Source organism: Sorex araneus, chromosome 2, assembly GCF_027595985.1.
Source record: "Sorex araneus isolate mSorAra2 chromosome 2, mSorAra2.pri, whole genome shotgun sequence".
Classification (NCBI taxonomy): Eukaryota; Metazoa; Chordata; class Mammalia; order Eulipotyphla; family Soricidae; genus Sorex; species Sorex araneus.
This window is the reverse complement of record NC_073303.1, coordinates 180,065,428-180,086,057: the sequence shown is the minus strand read 5'-3', so window position 1 is coordinate 180,086,057 and position 20,630 is coordinate 180,065,428. Positions and strand designations below refer to the sequence as shown.

Sequence of the window (20,630 nt, the reverse complement as noted above, 5' to 3'; positions counted from 1 at the left end):
TCCAGCTCCATTTCTTTTTCTTTCTTTCTTTCTTTTATTTTTTTTTTTCGCTTTTTGGGTCACACCTGGAGATGCACAGGGGTTACTCCTGGCTCTGCACTCAGGAATCACTCCTGGTGGTGCTCAGGGGATCATATGGGATGCTGGGAATGGAACGTGGGTCAGCTGCGTGCAAGGCAAATGCCCTACCCGCTGTGCTATTGTTCCTGCCCCCAGCTCCATTTCTTAAATAAGACAAAAATGTTAGTTAACTATGATACTCTATTATATATGTGAAGCTCCCAAATTAAAAGCATTTAATAATAGAAACATGTTATAGGGACTGAGATATCACAGTGGGCTGCATGCCTGCCTTGCACACAGCTAATCCAGGTTCAGTCTCTGGTACCCTGGATGGTCTCAGCATTGGCAGAGTGATGCCTGAGTGCAAAATCAGGAGTAAATCTGAACATTCACCACCCACATCTCAGTCTGGTATGGCCAAAAAAAAAAAAAAAAACCTAAAACAAAAAAAATTTCCAAAGGAAGCATATTATATCATGTTTATAATATGCAGAGTATTTTTAATATTTTTTTCTCAAAATGCTTCAGTATGTTATTTGTATGCTGCTGGTAGTCACGTTAGGCTATTTATCATTAGATATAATTTTAAGAAGGTTCAAGTAAATGTGTTTTACAAAACAATTCAAAAAACTCTACTTTATGAAAAACTCCATTATGTTTTGTGAAATGGAATGACTTCTGCATTTATCTTGTTTTTCATTTATTTTATTATATGAAAGTAGGATATTAATACATGTGAAAGTTATTAGACATCATTTTTCTATCTTATTCAGATGATAGAGATGAAGCAGTGACTTCCTGCATGAAATTAGTCAAAATCCAAGAAAAGAAAGTTAGTAATCCTAACACGAGGATGAAGGGAAAAATGGAGACAAAGTTGGATTCTATTTCTGCATCCCTGCTTGGACCTCATGCTTCAAACGGATACAGCATGGCAGAAATGTTATCCCACAATGAAGGTGAAGTTCACATGTGGAACAGCTGGAAGCCTTTCACAGAACATCCACCTTGGACATGTTTTGATTTTCAAGCTGCTCAAGTTGGTCCCTGGTATAACAGTTTCCATTGTTCTCGCCATGCGCGTCTCAAGACTTCTTGTACAGATATGGATCTCCAACATTATTGGGTAAGTTTATAAACTACGGAAATGTATCCTCTTATCTGACTATTCATATTGTCAGGAAAGAAACAGATAACAAAAGTGCTAATCAGCCAGATTTATCAGTTTCCTGAAAGTAATCAGAGACAGTTATCTTTTTAAGAAACAATGTAGCTCTTCTCACTTTTGCCATCATATTAATATTGCATGTAGTCCATTGTGTTCAAACAGATCATTGCTTGTTTTCCAGGGGGTTCATTTTAATTGAAGGAATATTTTGCATCTAGTTTCAAAGAAAAAATTTTTCATTGAATTGCTAAATGATTGCTATAAGTTTCATTGAAAAAAATAGTTCACCATTTAAATGAGCATTTTCTTAGGGAATGCCAATCTCTTAAAAACTATACATATTGAATTGATTTTCAATTTTACAAAGGTCGTGTGGTAGAGATAACATTATCTAAGTATTAATTGTATTAAGCACTACCTTAATTTTGGTATTAAGTACTACCAAGTACTACCCTGCTTTAAAATTGGGAATGAGGCAAAAACTGGTTTTTGTTACCTTAACAAGTATAAGGTAACAACATGTATAGTCAAGATAGAGAACCTAGACTCTATGTGTGTGTGTGTGTCTGTCTGTGTGTGTGTGGTGGGGGAGAGAAGTAATTGGGTCACAGCATGCAGTGCTTAAACTTACTCTTGGCTCTGTGCTCAGTATATATTTTCACTATATATTTATCAACCCTCCTTTTGTATCTGTTTGTGTCAATACAGTATCAGACAGTATATATCTTTGTTATAATACATAGATTACAAAAAATAACATAGATTACAAATGATACAAAACACCTGGATTCATGGTGTTCATAACAATTTACCTGGTGGTAGAATTGGTTGCACATTTGTTGGTTTGCTACGAGAAATTTACTTGATATACTCTATTGTAGCTAGAATGTTATAGTCAACAATAAAATATTATGAATAATGCTTTCTGACTAAACAGAATAATGAATATGAATAATGCTTTCTGACTAAACAGAGTTTTAGACATCAATGAATTTTGTTTTCATGACTCAGATTATACACTATTCTACTTCTTACATTAATCAGTTATACTTAAACTCAGTGTTTGTATGTATGTGTTTGTGAAAAGAGTCTGTGTAGAGTTACATATGTAAAATAATACTATTTTTCCTATCTATTTGGGTATATCTGTCTGTTTTAGTACAAAACTAAATGATTAAGTGAGTTCTATCTGCAGAAGGTCAAACATTTTCTGCAGAATGCTCAAAATTTCAGATAATTATGTTCACCATTTGTGACAGGAAAACCTCAGTGGATTTGGAGAGAAGGTTCAAGAATATCTTAGAGTTAAATTGGTTTGGTAAACTTAATGAGACCACTTGCACTTAGGGATTTGAGATACTAGAGTGAAAGAAGTTGGATGAGTCAAATTATGATTTTTCTATTTCATACATATATTCTATGATAATAACAAGCAGAAAACATCCAGTTTCATTTTAGTATAGTTGTTAATTCTTTCTATAGTAATTGCAAGGGTATCATTTAGATTGTACTTTAATTTTCATTTTGTGGAAGGTACAGAAAGCAGATATTATTGAGGAAAAGATGTTCTTTTAAAATGAATGTTACTTATTATCAGAGGGAGGTAATCAGAGGTGACATTTGTGTAATTTTAAAGCTTAAAATGTGACAATATTTTTATTTAAACATGCCAATAAATGCAAATATGCTGAAACTGTGCCTAATCTGAGCATTTCAGGCAAAGTAAAACCAATCCACATAGTTGTTTTTCCTTGGAAATCAGTAATTTTTTCAGTATTTGTTTCCCGCATCTTTGATCTAACTATCAAATTTGAGTTTTGAGGTGCTCTGAAATTGACTTTACTCCAGAAAGTCCTTATTTATTCAAAGAAATATTTCTGTTAAGCCCATTTTTTATATTCTCAAAAATTGTTCTAATAGAACTGAGTTTAATGCCAGCTCTGACATTACTCTCAGAGTGAGCTTAAACAAACACCTTATCTTCCTGAGTCCACTAATTCCATTTCTTTGCACTGGTTTCAGACTCACTGACTTTCTCCCGAGTGGCTCTTTGCATACTAAAATGCTCATTAGTACAACAAGGCTATCCATATCTAGGACAGTTCGGAAGATTAAATGAAACCTTAGGACACTGTTCACGAAGGGTCATATTTCTCCCCCCAAACCAAAGCGTTCACAGACTTGAGCTAAACTCAGAAGTAATATTTTACTTATTTGAGATACTATAAGGAAACTATATCCAGACAAGGAAATGTATTGCTTATGAAGGGCTCTTTACAGAAGTCAACAGGAGACTGAGACACACACATATGTTTAATATGCTGTTTAGATACTTGTAACATCAGTAGAATCTGGACAGGGTGAAAGAGATGTGACCATGATATGGATTCAGTTGAGAAAAGTGAAAGAAAAAAGTTTGTGTATTGCAAGGGAGATGAAGTTTCCTTTGTATAATGTTGTAATAATAAAAAACATCTTTAAAAATTTCCGTTGGAATAATATTTTATTAGTAACAATAATATTTTTTAAAACCTGGGATAATAATTCAGATAAGACAAACATTTTAATAGTCTTGAATAATGAAAGGAAGATAGACATGGAAGGGGAAGTAGATATTCATTTTTACTTTTAAATGTGTAAATACACTTTGAAATATACTCATAAAAATTGTGTGAAAATTCAAAAAATGAAAATAGCGAAGTTCTTTCCAAAAAAAAAAAAAATCAAAGATGAAAAGGAAAAAAATAAAACAACCAAGTAAGGGAGATTCAAATACAGTCTACAGAGAAAATAATAGAATAATGAGAAACATTATTATATAACAATCAAAGAATATTAACTTTATATACAAATTATCAAAGTGAGAAAGTAAACAAATCTCCTTTAAACAATCTTAGAAAATGAAAAGAATGGAGATTAAAGGTCTTGTTAAAGTATTAAGCCCCGGGGCTGGATCAATAGCACAGAGGGTAGGGCTTTTGCCTTGCATGTGGCTGACCCGGGTTTGATTCCCAGCATCCCATATGGTCCTCTGAGCACTGCCAGGGGTGATTCTTGAGTGCAGAGCCAAGAGTAACCCCTGTGCATTGCCAGGTGTGACCCATAAAGCACACACACAAAAGTATTAAGCCCCTCAGAGTTGAACCAAAGATAAAGTGCGAATAGTTTCTTTTCAGAATTGTATAAATAGACAAATAGGATGCATGCTAATGCCTGACACCAACCAAGAAATAAAGGAGCATAAGATTTCACAATGCATCTTTTATTTCACTCTGGAACAGTGATTCCTAATTATTGCCATTGGCAAATGTTCTTAAGAGTCAGCTCTACTACAAAACGGCATGAGTTTAAAAACTGCCACCAAAATTACTGATTATGGAAAAGAAGTCAAAACAGCAAGTAAATAAGCTGCTTGTGCTGCTATTCTACTTTGTCTTTCTACTTTCATCTTTCACAATCTGTCTCTTTGAATCTAGTCTATTTTCAATTAACCTGGCATGTCAATTAATTTCTTTGACTAATCTCCCTGATTAATTATTCTGAAGCAAACCTTACATTATTGCTTCCTCCCAAATGTTTAAGTGTCTACCCGAAACATGCAGAATTAAATGTGAACTCACTCACTCAATCTGGCTTCCAGGTGATCCCTACATACACTCTCTACTATATGTAAACTGGTACCATCCATTTACTATACAGTGTGTGTGTGTGTGTGTGTGTGTGTGTGTGTGTGTGTGTGTTTATATCTTTATCACTTTGTTGGTACTGTTTGCCACTCACTTTTTCTTGCTTTTCTTCTCTACTTATTTGATGCATAGTATGGAGAATATTTTTTAAAAAGTAGGTGGGGGTTGGAGCAATAGTATAGTAGATAGGACACTTGCCTTGCACACCAGTGGCTTTGGTATGATCCCTGAGTGCATTGTCAGGAATAAGTCCTGAGGTGTGGCCCAAAAACCAAAACCAAAATCAAAAATGTAGATTAGTGAAAAGAATACATCTTGTACATTTTGAATACCAAAAAAAAAAATACGAAAAGGAATGAGGATTGAGAGGACCAGTGAAATGAGAGTCAAGAGGTGCATTGTTCCTAGGGGAGTTGGTAGGAGTAGAGATAATGTCACAGATTCTATGAACATTTTTTTGTAGTTTGGCAATATTGGTCTTGTGACAAAGAGGCTTTGAGTTTTCATTGTTGAGGATTTTCTGGTTCAGTAAATATGGCATGCCAAGAAGACTGCTTTTATATCACCTGAAGACAAAGTCTAGATAATTTCCTGTAGCTTAACACCCTTGTTTAGATCTAACAGGAAAAAAAAAAAACACAAACCCAACAATGTGTTAGAATAACTCAAATATATATCTTCTTATTTTGGAATTATGGTGAGGTGAAATTCCACTGAATAAACTTGAAAATCAAGATTTTAAAAATATTTTTTTAAAATAAAAAATAATAAGTGAGCAAGGAAATTTAGTAATTATTAATATTTTACAGGACACACTTAAATTATAGCTACTATGTTTTTTCTGGAAAGGTAATCAACATTTTCCTAAGAGAGCTTGAGAAATAGAAGATTCTATGCAGGTTATTTACTCATTCACTTACTTATTCACTTATTCAGTTGTTAACAAATTCATGTCAAAGTCCTATGAATCACTCATTCTATGTATGTGGAAGCTTAGGTATGTTTAGGAGGTAATGATGATGAACAACTAAACATTTCACCTTTTTAAGGGGAGGGGTCACACCCGGCGATGCACAGGGGTTACTCCTGGCTCTACACTCAGGAATTACTCCTGGCGGTGCTCAGGGGACCATATGGGATGCTGGGATTTGAACCTGGGTCGGCCGAGTGCAAGACAAATGCCCTACCCGCTGTGCTATCGCTCCAGCCCCCACATTTCATCTTTATAACACAACTTATAGGATCTTACTAAAAGGAAACGATTAAAATTAGAAATAAATAAAAATTGGTAAAAATACTTCACTAGGATGACAAATACGTTGTAATACTTGTATATAAAGTAATATGGAATAAAAACTTCCCATGTATATGGACACACTTCATATATATGTATTTTTAAAGTTCATTGGAGAGATAGAGAAATAGCACAATAGGGTGAGCATGTGCTATGATTTCCATCACCAGATGGTCCCCTGAGTATGACTGAGAATGATCCCTGAACTTAGAGCTGGAAATAATCCCTGAGCACCACAGAATGTGGCCAAACACACAAACTGGAAAAGAGTTCACAGAAGAAACACCTAAATCATAGTATTGTATAATGGCATAAGCATATCATATTTAGGAACATTATTTAGAGTGAATTTATGGAAAGTAAACTATATGGTAAATTATAAATTAAATCTATAGCATTTAAAAATGTATTTTTAATAAAATCTTGAATAATAATAAAACCTAGTGGCTCTCTGCATGAAGGGCTCTCCTAGAAACTGGAGTAACTAGAGATTTATTGTTAGGCTTCTGATGCACATCACAGTAGAATGTAAACCCAAGCTAATTATCCGAGCTGATATTTGGATTTACTCAGTTACATAAATATCATGTATATCAGTAAAAATTGCAGACTTGTCATCCTGTTGTATTATAGAAAATAAGATATTTTAGAAAATAGAATCCTTCCCTTTATCTTCCTGCTGCCCTTATGTCCCTTCCCCCAACTCTGTGCTTGTTTATTATCAAGTGCATCAGATTAAAGATAAATTTGCATTGGTATTCCTACAAGGAAATTATTTTTATGTTATTGTAAAGTATTTATCACTTCTAACAACTCCGATAAAATAGGACTCGTCAAATCAATTATAACTATATTTGACACCTACAAGAAAGTCTGAAACTTATTTCATAGCATCCTCAAGTGTAAGGAGGAGATAATAAATAAAAATCTTGTAACTATCTCATGATGATTTGATAAAATTTTTTTAAAAATCTGTAGACTGGCCAATTATCCTCATTGACCAAAGGAGAACTGAAACTCCTCCTTAATTACTCCTTTTAAGTGATTTAACAGAATAAAGCAAATCACTGAAGCTGGACTTAAACTCTTAGGAGGACAGAGGTTTAAATGTTAGAACATTTTGTATAACAAACCCTGGAGAACTTTCCAAATGCTCTGGAGATTTTATTTGTGGGAGAGAAACAAGCTCAAAAATAGGTCATATTTTGAGTGTGTAGAATGATGTACTGGAATCTGCACTATATACCAAAGTACAGGTTGGTGTCAGAGGTTAAAATCGGAGCTCCAGGGGCTGAGCAATGGTACAGCGGGTAGGGCATTTCCTTTGCATGTGGCTGACCTGGATTCGATTCCCAGCATCTCATATGGTCCCCCAAGCACCGCCGGAGTAATTCCTGAGTGCAGAGCCAGGAATAACCCCTGTGTATCATCAGGTGTGACTCAAAAAGAAGAAAAAAAATTGGAGCTCTATTTTGTCACTTGCTATGATCTCTTTGGGTCAGGTTGCTTAATCTCCACCATCTTTTTTTAAGGTTTCTACAGTCATACTCATATGTGAAATTATTGAGGATAAAATATTGAGTATAATTTTTTTTTTTTATTGAATCACTTTGAGATAGATCCTTAAAAGCTGTTCATGACTAGGTTTCAGTCATGTAGTGTTCCAACACCCATCCCTCCAACAGCGTACAGTTTCCATCACATTACCCTGTTTGCCTTGCTGGTGACCGACCCAGGTTAGATTCCTCCGTCCCTCTTGGAGAGCCCGGCAAGCTACCGAGAGTATCCCGCCTGCACGGCAGAGCCTGGCAAGCTACCCATGACATATTCGATATGCCAAAAACAGTAACAACAAGTCTCACAATGAAGATGTTACTGGTGCCCGCTCGAGCAAATTGATGAGCAAAGGGATAACAGTGCTACAGTGCTAACCCCCTGCGCCTCTCACCCCAACCTGCCTCTATGGCAGATGCTTTTCCTTCTCTCTCTCTCTCTCTCTCTCTCTCTCTCTCTCTCTCTCTCTCTCTCTCTCTCTCTCTCTCTCTCTCTCTCTCTTGCTCGCTCACTCTCTGCTTCCTCCACGCCCCTTTTGGGCATTGTGGTTTGCAATACAGATACTGAAAGTTACCAGGTACGACAATAATAGCCGGAAATGATCATGTTGGTCAAGAACTAAGTACTAAAATTAAAAGGTAGTTTAGGGGAATGAAACTTCTTTGAGCTACAATGTCTATTTTTATTCTTGGGAGCCTTAATTCTGTGGCTGAAACAATACTCCTAAAATTGATTTTGAATACCATTTCAGAGGACCAAATTCTGCTTTGAAAATGGGTGTGTGAGGATGCAGAGTTGGCATAGCAAATAGGGTACTTTCCTTGAACGTGGGTGAGCTAGTTCAATCCCCAGCACTGCCTCATAGGCCTGGGCACGACCAGATGTGGCCCCCAAACAAAAATTATAAAAGATAAAGCTTAAGTGCGGTTAGGGGGAGGGGTAGAGCTATAGTTCTGCTATTTACAAAAGTGCTGGGCAGAAGGGGACATCATTTTTTTTTGCCACTATAACCTACCACATATACCACCCCTGCCCATAAGCACACAAGAGTACATACAGTGACACCTTGGATGGTTCATCCCTTCAAAATCTTATTTTCTTCTTGCAGACACATCCAGAAAATAAAAATTACAGCCTCTGCTGAATTACCATCTATCTCTGGTTCTTTTTTGTATACTATATTTGCATCATGATTCAGTAAGGAGTAATTATTTATATTTATTTATTTATTTATTTTGCTTTTTGGGTCACACCCTAGATGCACACGGGTTATTTCTGGCTCATGCATTCAGGAATTACTCCTGGCAGTGCTCAAGGGACCATATGGGATGCTGGGAATCAAATCTGGGTCTGCCGCATGCAAGGCAAACACTCTACCTGCTGTGCTATCACTCCAGCCCAGTAAATAATAATTATCCCTATTTTAATAATAAAAATCTGGAGCTCAAAGAGGTTAAAAAGTATGCAAAGCAATAATAAGGTGGGATAGTTGAATTTTAAACCCACATCTATAAAAGTCCAAAAACCTTCTGCAAAGATCATGATTTTGTAACATTTGAGACTAGGCGAATACCTCTCTTATCTGTAAAAGTGAAGACATTGGCTCCTAAATTGCAGTGTAAAGTTAAATGATGCATACAAAAGTGCTGATTCAAGATAGGGGTTTAATATCTTAATAATGCATCCCTGCTTTTGAGATGCAATATGTTTCCCACATTTTCTCTTATTATAAGCCTATAGACAGAGAAAATACCAATGGGGATTTAAAAAAGAATCAGTAACTAAAATTAAGAATGGCATAGGGGTATTCTCATCATTAATAAAATGATGAGCTCCAATTAAAGCAAAAAAGTTCTATGAATTAGGAAGAACACTGCTGCCATCTTAGAACTGGAGAAACTGAGTCATATGAATATGGGAACTACCTGGGATGGAAAGATGATGGTAGAGAAAGTATGAAATTAAAACCTCATTATTTTCAATCTGGTGCTGGAGCAATCGCACAGTGGGTAGCATGTTTACCTTGCACATGGCCGACCCAGATTCGATTCCTTTGTCCCTCTGGAAGAGCCTGGCAAGCTACTGAGAGTATCCCACCTGCACGGCAGAGCCTGGCAAGCTACCCATTGCGTATTCGATATGCCAAAAACAGTAGCAACCAGTTTCAAAATGGAGACATTACTGGTGCCCGCTCGAGCAAATCGATGAGCAATGGGATGACAGTGACAGTGATTTTCAGTCTACACTTCCTTTCATTCAACGGCCTTCAAATTTTATAGCAAAAGAAGTAAACTTGGCTGTAAAGAGGAGTAATACCTGGTAGAATCTCTAAGGAAGTGCTCTCCAAGAAGCCTGGCTGTAGAACGTGATCTCGCAGTGCATGTGTCTATATGGACTGTGTTGGGTGATAGTTGATTTTTATGGGCTTCAGTGCTCCTTTTATTACATGGACATGAGGAAAAATTACTCTGTGTGGAGTTCTAGAAGGACTGGATATAAAATATTTACTATACCTGATTTTTAGTATGAAATGAAGGCAAATTACTGATTTTAGTAGAAATTATTACTATTTATAATTGTAACAATGTGTTTCTTATGATAGCCCTTATTCAATGAACAACAGCAAAATGTCTAGGACACGTTTAGCACAGCCCTAGAGTTGGAGACCTTTAAAGACTATAAAGACACAGGCTTTCATAATAAGACCATTGGTAGTTAGTAACTTTGCTTTATAGAGATAATGTTGTACTTTATGTTATTATATTTTTGTTAATGTTTTAGATTATTTTATATAGTTTGTCAAATTTTCTTCCTCTTGTAAAAATGCCATAACTGTCTGGTTCAATGTAGTACACAGTGAGGGTAGTGAAAAACTGATTTTATTTTTTTAATTAAATCACCATGAGATACAGTTACAAAGTTGCTCACAATTGGGTCTTAGTAATATAATGTTCCAACACCTGTCCCTTCACCAGTGCACATTTCCCAACATCAGTGAACCCAGTTTCCCTTAGCGACCCCATCCTTATCCCAGCCTGCCTCTATGGCAGGCACTTTTCTTCTTTCTCTTTCTCTTGCTGCTCTCTCATTACTGCTTTTAGCTCCCAGCGGCTGTAGAGTGACTCCACACCTAGAGATGGTGGAACTGGTGTGCCCAAACTTAACACTGCCCTTTTCTGACCTTCCAGGTGATTACATTGTTAGCAATGTTTTACATGTAATAATTACAGCTGGTTCAAACTCCTTTATATATTTTATCATAGTCACAGCTGGAGCGATAGCACAGCGGGTAGGGTGTTTACCTTGCACATGGCTGACCCGGGTTCAATTCCTCTGCCCCTCTCCGAGAGCCCGGAAAGCTACGGAGAGTACCCCGCCCGCACAGCAGAGCCTGGCAAGCTATTCGTGGTGTATTCGGTATGCCAAATAGAGTAACAACTTGTCTCACATGGAGATGTTACTAGTGCCTGCTCGAGCAAATTGATGAGCAACGGGATGACAGTGATATAGTGATCATAATCACATTCCATATGCATTTCAAGATATTCTATTTCAAAGTGAGAGTGAAACCCCAAACCCATGCATGAGCTACCCTTTTTCAGAAGAGAATGAAACATGAGGAAAAATAATTTATGTGCCTTCTCCTTCCTGAGAAGTTGCAAAGCAACAAGTTGGATTCATTCTAAAACCCTTTATAAATATTCACTCTAGAATTTTTATGCATCTCATGGTCCTCAGTTGTTAAACACAATTATTCTGATGAATAACTGGATTAGAAATATGACCTCTTAGCAGTTCAGCTCAAACCCTAACCACCTGAAGCCTACATCTCACCCAGAGAGAGGGCTTTTTATTTTTATTTATGTATTTATTTCAAAATTTTTTTAACTAAGTCACAATGAGATAGTTTCAAAACTGTTCATGGTCAGGTTTTAGTCATACAATGATCCAACACTCAGAGAGATGAATTTTTAGCAAGGCACAAATGGATTAAATTCATTAACTTGTATATTTATTAAATTTGCTTCAGAGTATTTATATTTTGTCACATAAAGATGACAAAAATAGACATTGTGAACCTCTGAAATACAGAAATAGAAATAATCACACTAATAAACATGAGATGGCAACTTTGATAAGAGCAATTAGACCTAGTGGGAGGTCTATTGTAGACAGATTGGATCCAGTGAAGTATTCAGGAAATGTTTTCAAAGGGTTGGTAATTGGTCTTAAAGTTAACCAGTCAAAGCAAGCAAGAATGAAAGAAGGGTCAGAATGGCTGGAATACCTTTGGTTTAAGTGAATTTGAGAAAGGAGTTCTATCATTTATGATCTTGGAGTTTATACTGTTTTCTTTTCAATCCTCTAATTAAAGAGAAACTATGTATAATCAAAACATAAATAAGTGACGACTGCAGTGGCATTCTCTCTCATCCTCCACATGCATTCAGTGGCCATGTGCCGCTTCTCCCACCCCAGCCTGCAGCCGCTGTCAACAGACACAGGAAGGAGGGAGCAGTGATCAGTTGCCTTTTATTCCGTTCTCCCCACATGCCTGTTCCAGTCTCACACTGCCCCTCATTCCCAACTCCTCCTGTCCCCTATGCTCATCTCCCCACTCCATCTCGCCGCCTCAGTCTCCTGCCAAACTCCAAGTATTGCAGGTAGCAGGAGTCCACTCGAGGGCCAAATACCATCTAGGAATGTGTTTCTCCTTTCCTTAGTCCAATAACCATTTAAACATTTATCTTAATTCTACTTCTTAATATTAGTCATTCTGTATGGACACAGTAAGAGATACATTAAGCTTGTAGGGTGGCTCTCCTGAGGACATCTCACTGTAGATCCCAGAATACAGTGCTCATGCCAGACTACTCTTTCCTAATGTTAGCAGGGTCCTAATCCAGTTGTTATTCCTTGGATCATGACAGAATTTGTCCATGACCGTGCTCTTAACCTACAGTTAAGTATTATGGTGCTTGGCCTGGCCTGTTTCAATGCCAGGGTAGCTCACAGCTTGTCCTGAGTCCATCCAGACCCTCACCGGGACCCTGCTTTTAGGGTGCTAGAAACTGAGGGCAACTGAGGCTTAAGTCGTGAAAGCAGATACCTGGGAGTGAGTACTATTCAGTCAACTAACTCCCAAGTTTAAAAAGCATAGCATTAACTGTCTTCCTGTGTCTATACAAAAAGTACATTGCTCTGAAGTAAACTGTGCAAAAGAACATAAGGGAAGGAAATAAGCAATATTTCACTTAAAATATAAAATCAGAGATTTCTGAGGGATTTGGCTTTACAAATCACTTTACAAGTCATAGGTACTGCTTAAGAGAAATGAGTGATTAACAGGTAGAGAAAGCAGAGAACAGAGAAGTTAAAGATGACTACCAAGGAAATGGAAGTGCTTTGAAAGCATTGTGATGGGTATTCTCAATAAACCTAAGCTCTTTGTGGCAGAGGAGAAAGCACAAACCAATGTTATCCTACACTCTGCAAAAGTGGTTTTAGATACATAGATATTTCTTGTGTGTTTCTTGTTGGTTGAGGGTGTGAGGTACATATTTAGATTTATATTTTGTAAAAATCATGATAGAGTGAAGAGAATGTATTGGGATAAAGAGAATTTATTGAAGAAGTAATCAATGTAAAATGATGGTAAATTAAATCCTAGTGGGTATTATGGTACTAATGAAAAGCTCAAGTCTATAATGTGCCCAACATACACATTTCTTCATTTATCCCAATGAAGTAATGCTACTTTCAAGGTCATCTTTTGCGATATAAACTGAAAAATCTCATTTACTTTAGGAAATGTGGTCAAAGATGAAACCAGAGAAGTGATACAAAGGCATGTCTGCACATTCCAAATCTGTTCTTTAATTTTTACAACCAAAACGTTCATAGCCATCACAGTGGTGTAATGGAGTCATTATCAATGGATAACAAAACCTGATCTATTTACCTTCCTTTTATTTTTCTGCTTGGATATAAGCCATTGTTTCTACAGGGTGACTTGAAGCCATGCAAAATTTAAAAGGAAATTAGACTTCCAAGGATCATGTGCATAGATAATGCATAATCCCACTGTAAAATCTCTAATGAATACTAAGGGTGGCTTTCATTTGTGGTGATTGAAATGAACTCATAAATTCTCTCTCTAGGATGCGGGGAAATTTTTTCCCTCCCTGTGGAGAGATTTAATGGATTTGCAGCATTCTGAATGATTTGGCAAGAAATAGAGGTACCTGCGCAGTCACCCACAAAGGGCACTTAGTTTCTTACATGTGATAGTCACCACCACAAAATATTTTCTGTAAGATCCCAGAATGATTGATGCAACCCACAGTAAGTCATGACAAGGTGTCAACTGAAAAACTGGAAAAAGAAGTGGTTAAAGACACCGCAGCTTTAAAAACAAATTTGACTTTTAGAGAGGGGTTATTTCCTTTTAGGAAAAAAAAGTTAACTTTCCACCTGCAAGAAATTTAGATCAGTTTTTTGTGGCAAGGGCCATCATGTTTTGAGGCCACTGAGACTTCCTACTGCTCTCTGTATGGAGTAGATTAAACTGTTCCCACACAGTGATAAATGTATCACAAAGAGCTATAACAGGAATACAGTAAGTTGTTGCACTTAATGGTACAACTTCCAGTTAAGACAATATTCTTAGGGTTGCTTTGGCCATTTTCCATTTTATGTGTGCTATTTTTTGGATAAGTTAATTTTTCACATTTGTGCAATCGATAACTTTCAAAGTTTACAGGATTGAAGAGGAGAATGGAAGCAATAGTTCCAGAGAACTTTGCTTGCTATGTCAGGGCCTTTATTACCAGAAGAAATGCAACAGTAACCCACGAAAACAAAGATTAAGATAAAGAAGATCACCAATTTACTCTTCAGTATATATAGAGGAAATAACCTAAGGGAAAACCGAAATGACATTTAGATATTTTCTTGAGTGTGTAAGAAAGATTTTTTTCTTTTAGAAAGTAACTTTAATGCTTTTTATGGATAATTTTGTTCTGTTAAAAGAATATATTCCTTTCCATGATTCTGCTTTCCTGTCATATAAGATTAGTGAAGAAAGAACTCATGATCTAGTTAGTTGAAATTATCTGTATTCTACTTATATGATAGATTTATTTCTTCAATTTAAGTCACCGAAATTCTATAGTAAATAATCTTTACTGAATGCAGGCTTGGTTCTCAATTAGATCTTCCTTGAGTGGGGAACTTCTAATTTTGTGAAGATTCTTGGTTTGAGAGTAAACCAAATGCTACTGGCTATGATTTCCTTGATGGTAAAAATAAACAGAAGTGAGACTTTGGATTGAGGGCATAGTTCATAATAGAGATCCTGTTTTGTGTGTACAAGATATTAGGTTTAAGAGATAGAAACTAATCCCCAAAAAACGCTCCCAAAGTCAGAGTCTTAAATAATATTTTGTTGGGATGGGGTGGAGGCATTTCTCACATGGTACACAGGAAGGCCAAGGGCTCCTCCCAGTGAATCATAGGCCACTGGGTCTTGTGAGGAGAGTGGAATTTGTTGGTCACTTTCAATCTCACTGATTTAACAGGTAGCCAATCAAAATAGAAAATGGGATGACATGGGGTGGGAGTTGGCAACAAATAAAAAGAAAACTCTACCCCTTTCTCAGTATCTCTCTGCATATGCCCAAGCAGGCTAGAGTATCAGATAGTGCTTGTGTGGGCCCAGATGATATACACAGGTAGGACTCTGAGATCCAGGGACCCATATTGAGCACAGACGTCTCCTTCATGCAAACCGTGGCCATGGACAAGGATTAGGAAAGTTGGGACCACTAAGGTGAAAGTATCAGATGCAGAACACAGAGTTATCACCCATTTGCATGTGGTGGTGGCCAGAAATTAGTAGCACCAGCACAGCTGGGATAGAGTCTGGGAAAGACCCAGTGACAAGATTTCAGACTAAGAAAGAGTCCACTGGACAAAGAGTGATGCAAAGACCAGAACATGACAGTGTATACTGGAGGCGAGTCGACACAACCAGGCCATACTGGAACAGAACTAATGACGTAGTACACGGGTGAAAGGAGAGGTCTGGACATTTCGGAAAGGACCAGTCTATTTAAACTATACAAAAACAGTCTAGCCTCTTAACCACCTGAGTTTCCTATGCAAATCTTTCATACAATTTTCAAGAAGCCACTAGCTCCGGAAAATCCATTCACAGTAACAGTACCAGGATCACCCACACAATCCCAGCAAATGTTTGGCTGCCTTGAGGACCACACCTGGATATGCTTGGGGGACCACGTGGTGCCGGGACTGAATCAGGCCCATCACAAAGTGCTTTAACCCCTATGTGATCTCCTAGCTCTCTCAGAGTCTTATAATTCACAGGGTAAGATGTCAAGCATGTTTTCAAATAATTAGGCAATACGGCATTGCACACTGTTCTTCTCACCAGACTGCTTTGATACGACTGGAATTAAATGCTGCTTGGCTGTGAAAAAGTGGTTGCTACAGTTCGATTTATGAGGGAAGTGTAGAAACTCCTTTGAAATGAGAATCAGACTGTTGAGAGAGTACATAGGGAGAAAAAGAGCAGAGAAAGAAATACTTGTTATACACCTGAAGATTACAAATGAAGTAATCTCTGTTGAACAATTTTGGTAAAGTAGAATGTCTTAAAACTGCACTTCTCATTGTGTGGTTGCAGGAACTCACAGCATCCAAATTAGCAAATCACCTAGGCATTTGTGACTAAAGCCCACCTCCCTCAGTGTTGTTGACTCCTTGGTTTGGATATTTAGCTAGGTCACTCTTCTTGAGCACCAATGGACCAACCCCCCTTGACCCCTCATGCCAGGATAAAACAAACATATAAAGTAAATTAACTTTACAACTAAAGCAATGGGACTCTGAAGATGGAATAAGTGGCCCAATTCCTATCCTGGGGCTAAACTCAGATTTCAGTGAGTCTTCTGAATCTACTAGTGGTAAAATAATCACATCATCTAAGTGACCTCACACTAAGAGCACTGGAAAGCTCTTGTCCTTATGAAAACTCTGTGTGAAAGTATCAGAGACCCCTGGGTACAGTTGAGGCCTTTCCAGAGATGGTGCTTTCCAAAGTGACTTGGTTGAAACTTCCATCATAGAGTGTTTGGGGATTTTGATAAAAGAAAAAATACCCAAAGGGCGTAACAGAACACTATGCTACTTACCGTAATATATTCCATATTTTGTAAAATATTTTTAAGTGTAATTGTTCATATTTTTATAAATAATTTTTGTTTCTTTAATAACTGTGGTTAAATAGACTCATTCTGTTTAGTTGGTTGCTGTGTTTTTCACACTTAGAATTTGTGTTGAATTGCAAATTCAACACAAATTTTAAGCATGTAAAAAATGTGCCTGACTTTACTGTGTACATGTCTCCAATCTTTTACTTTCCACAATAATGATTTTCAGTTTTTTCTCACCAATTCGTCCTTAGCATGGACGTTTTAGTGGATTGCCTTCTGTATTTCTAGTGGCCAAGGAACTGTCTGCTAACACTTCACTCTAAACTAAGCTCTAATACAGTACTGAGCCTAACCACTGAGGCAAAAAAGTACCTCTACCCAGAGTCAAAGAAAATGTCTGATTCTGCTAACTATATAGGTAACCTGTTTTATTTTGAAAAATTTAATATCGTTTAGCTATGATATCTAATCCCTAAAATAATTAAGCCAAATTTTAAGTTTGAGGCAACTATATCATGGTATACACGAAAGAGGCTGGCAAGCTCCCCGTGGGCGCATTATAAATGCCAAATACAGTAATAATAACAGGTTTCATTCCCTTGACCCTGAAAGAGCTTTGAATTTTTGGAAAAGATGAGTAAGGAGAGGCTGCTAAAATCTCAGGGCTTGGACGAATGGAAACACAACTGGTGCCTGCTCGAGTAAATCAATGAACAATGGGATGACAGTGATACAGTGATATCTTGGTATATGCATTTATGAATATGCTCGTATAGGTTTTCTTTAGGCCAGAAAACAGAAACATAGCCCCAAAATAAATATAAGTAAAGATTTCATTCAATTCATCATGTAGCCTAACTCTGCCTGTGTCTGTTCTAAACCAGTAGTTTTCAATTTGGATGCAACAAGTTTCTTTTAGTCTTCCTGTAAATGTCAGAATAAGTTGTAAGGAATGAAAATCATCAATGTTAAATGGTACCAAATATGATGATTTTGAAATATTGATGTTAGAAGACTACTTGAAGCTGAGTACTTAGTTTCTGTAATGTCCTTTCTCTGATTTACCATAACCCTTGGATATCTTTGTTCACCACAGTCAATTTGATGACTGTATTTATGGTATATTGATTAAGTTAGAATGGATGTGGAAAAGAGTTTCTTTTTTGCTTTTTTTTTTTTTTTTTTTTGCTTTTTGGGTCACACCCGGTGATGCACAGGGGTTATTCCTGGCTCTGCACTCAGGAATTACTCCTGGCGGTGCTCAGGGGACTATATGGGATGCTGGGAATTGAACCCAGGTCAGCCGCGTGCAAGGCAACCCTCTACCCGCTGTGCTATTGCTCCAGCCCCAAACCAGCCCCGAAAGTGGAAAAGAGTTTCTTGACTCAAACACAACTGAACATAAATTCAACCAAAGGAACCATGATGCAAATGTGGTTACTGCTAATAATTATCAACCAGCACAATAATTTATAACACAGTAATTTAGTCTTTGTTTCTGGATAAGTTCTTAGAAGGTAAGGTACATCATTCCAAGAATTAAATAACAAACAACTAATTAGAAAAAGAATCTGCAAAAACAGCATTGAAAGTAAATAGGGGCTGTAGTGATAGCAAAGAGGGTAGGGCATCTGAGAACCGCCAGGAGTAATTCCTGAGTGCAGAGCCAGGAATAACCCCTGTGCATCGCCGGGTGTGACCCAAAAAGCAAAAATATAAATAAATAAAAAGAGAAGGTAAATGGACTAGGACATGTTCTTGTTTTTTTCCCCCATTGTCCCAATGTATGCTCATTACCCCTGCCATAAGATTGCCTTTTAAAAATAGATGTATTAATTTCCAATATTTAATAAACCTCGATTATTTACAGGAAAAAAAGTGTGTTTTAGAATGACCAACATTCCCACCATGCTGTTTAGAAGTCTCTGAAGTATAGTACAAGGGTAAGATCACAGGACTTTAAGGGAAGGAATTGTGAATTTTCATTCAGAGTCTAGTAATGGGAAAGAAAACGGGTGGAGGGCACACCTACCTCCACGAAGTCTAAGTACAGTTCCGGTCACCACACGGCTGAGTGTCGCTGGGAGTGACTCCCCGTCTTTCTGAACACAGCTCGGGAGATCTCTAAGTAAATAAACATAAATGAGAAATCCATGGCATGCATAAACCACATTACTAAGAGGTTATCATATTTGGTCCTTGATTTACTTTCAGCACACATCACCCACCCCAACCGATCCCGCCAATCTTCATTTCCTTCTCAATCGCATCTGCCTTCGTCCTCTGCCCTCCTAACTCATGAAATAGGCTTCAAACTATGGAACGATCTTCCTGGCCCTGTGTCTACTGTCCTGAGGTGTCAATCTCATGTGATGTTATTTTATACTCTACAAATGAGTTCAGTCCTACTATATATGTCTCTCTCTTTCTGACTCATTTCACTTAGCATGATATTCTCCATGTCTATCCACTTATAAGTAAATTTCATGAATTCATCGTTTCTAACAGCTGCATAGTAGTATTTCATTGTGTAGCGGTACCAAAGTTTCTTTAACCAGTTGTCTGGTCAAGGGCACAAGTAAAAAATAAAGTAAAATAAAAGCCACATTGCTGTTAAGACTACCCCCAGAAATTCTTCCGTGTAGTGGAGAAAATATAGCTATTTCACCAAACTTATTGTTTGCATGCTAAGGGACTTGGGAGGTTGTTTGTTTTTGTTTTGTTCTGGCCACATTCTTCTATGCTCAGGATTGACTCTGACTCTGCACTCAAGAATCAGGGGACCTTATTGGGTGCAAAACTTCAACCCAAGTCAATTATATGCAAGGTAAGCACCTTATCTGCTGTACTGTCACTCCACCCCTGATAAGAGATATTTTATGAGAAGATTCATTGGTCCTCAGATTATTATATATGTGTGTAGGGGGGATGTATGTGTGTATTGTTTATATATAATTTTTAACACATGCTCTTGGAATATATGTTGGGCTTTCGCCTTTCATGCTGCCGACCCGAGTTCGATTCCTCCGCCACTCTTGGAGAGCCCGGCAAGCTACCGAGAGTATCAAGACCGCACGGCAGAGCCTGGCAAGCTACCCGTGTGTATTGGATATGCCAAAAACAGTAACAATAAGTCTCTCAATGAGAGATGTTACTGGTGCCCGCTCAAACAAATAGATGAGCAATGGGATGACAGTGATAGTGATAGTGATATGTACAATTAAAACATATATATATGTTAAAATTTTTCAGATACATTTTTAAAATTGGGTTGTGGGACTGGTCCTGGTTCTAAAACATTATATACCTAATCCTCAACTATCAATAACTTTGTTGATCATGATTAATAAAATTAAAATTTTGGAAAGCAAATCTTACCCTACTAGGGTAAGGATTGTAGATTTGGGGATAAATAAACACTTTGTGGAGTTCATTGTTTTTTAAGCTTCAATACCATCATCAAATTCAGCATAGGTATTTTCATATTTCCCAACAACTGCCATGATTATTTACATAATCTATGTAGGAGAGTAGTTGAAACATATCTCCTAGATCTTCCAGGAGTTCCGTGTCATTTATATACATGAATCAAAATTTGTTCTCCTCTTGGCTTGACATGCTCCCCGATG

General features: G+C 37.2%; 1 protein-coding gene across 1 annotated transcript in view; it reads left to right on the top strand.

Annotated features, from left to right (window-relative positions):
- The window catches only part of SAMSN1 (SAM domain, SH3 domain and nuclear localization signals 1), a 176,813-nt gene that overhangs the window by 78,383 nt on the left and 77,800 nt on the right, over positions 1-20,630 (top strand). The window contains exon 10 of the mRNA XM_055129040.1: positions 837-1,189. Coding sequence (XP_054985015.1) covers positions 837-1,189 — 353 coding nt within the window. The remainder of the gene's footprint in view (positions 1-836; positions 1,190-20,630) is intronic.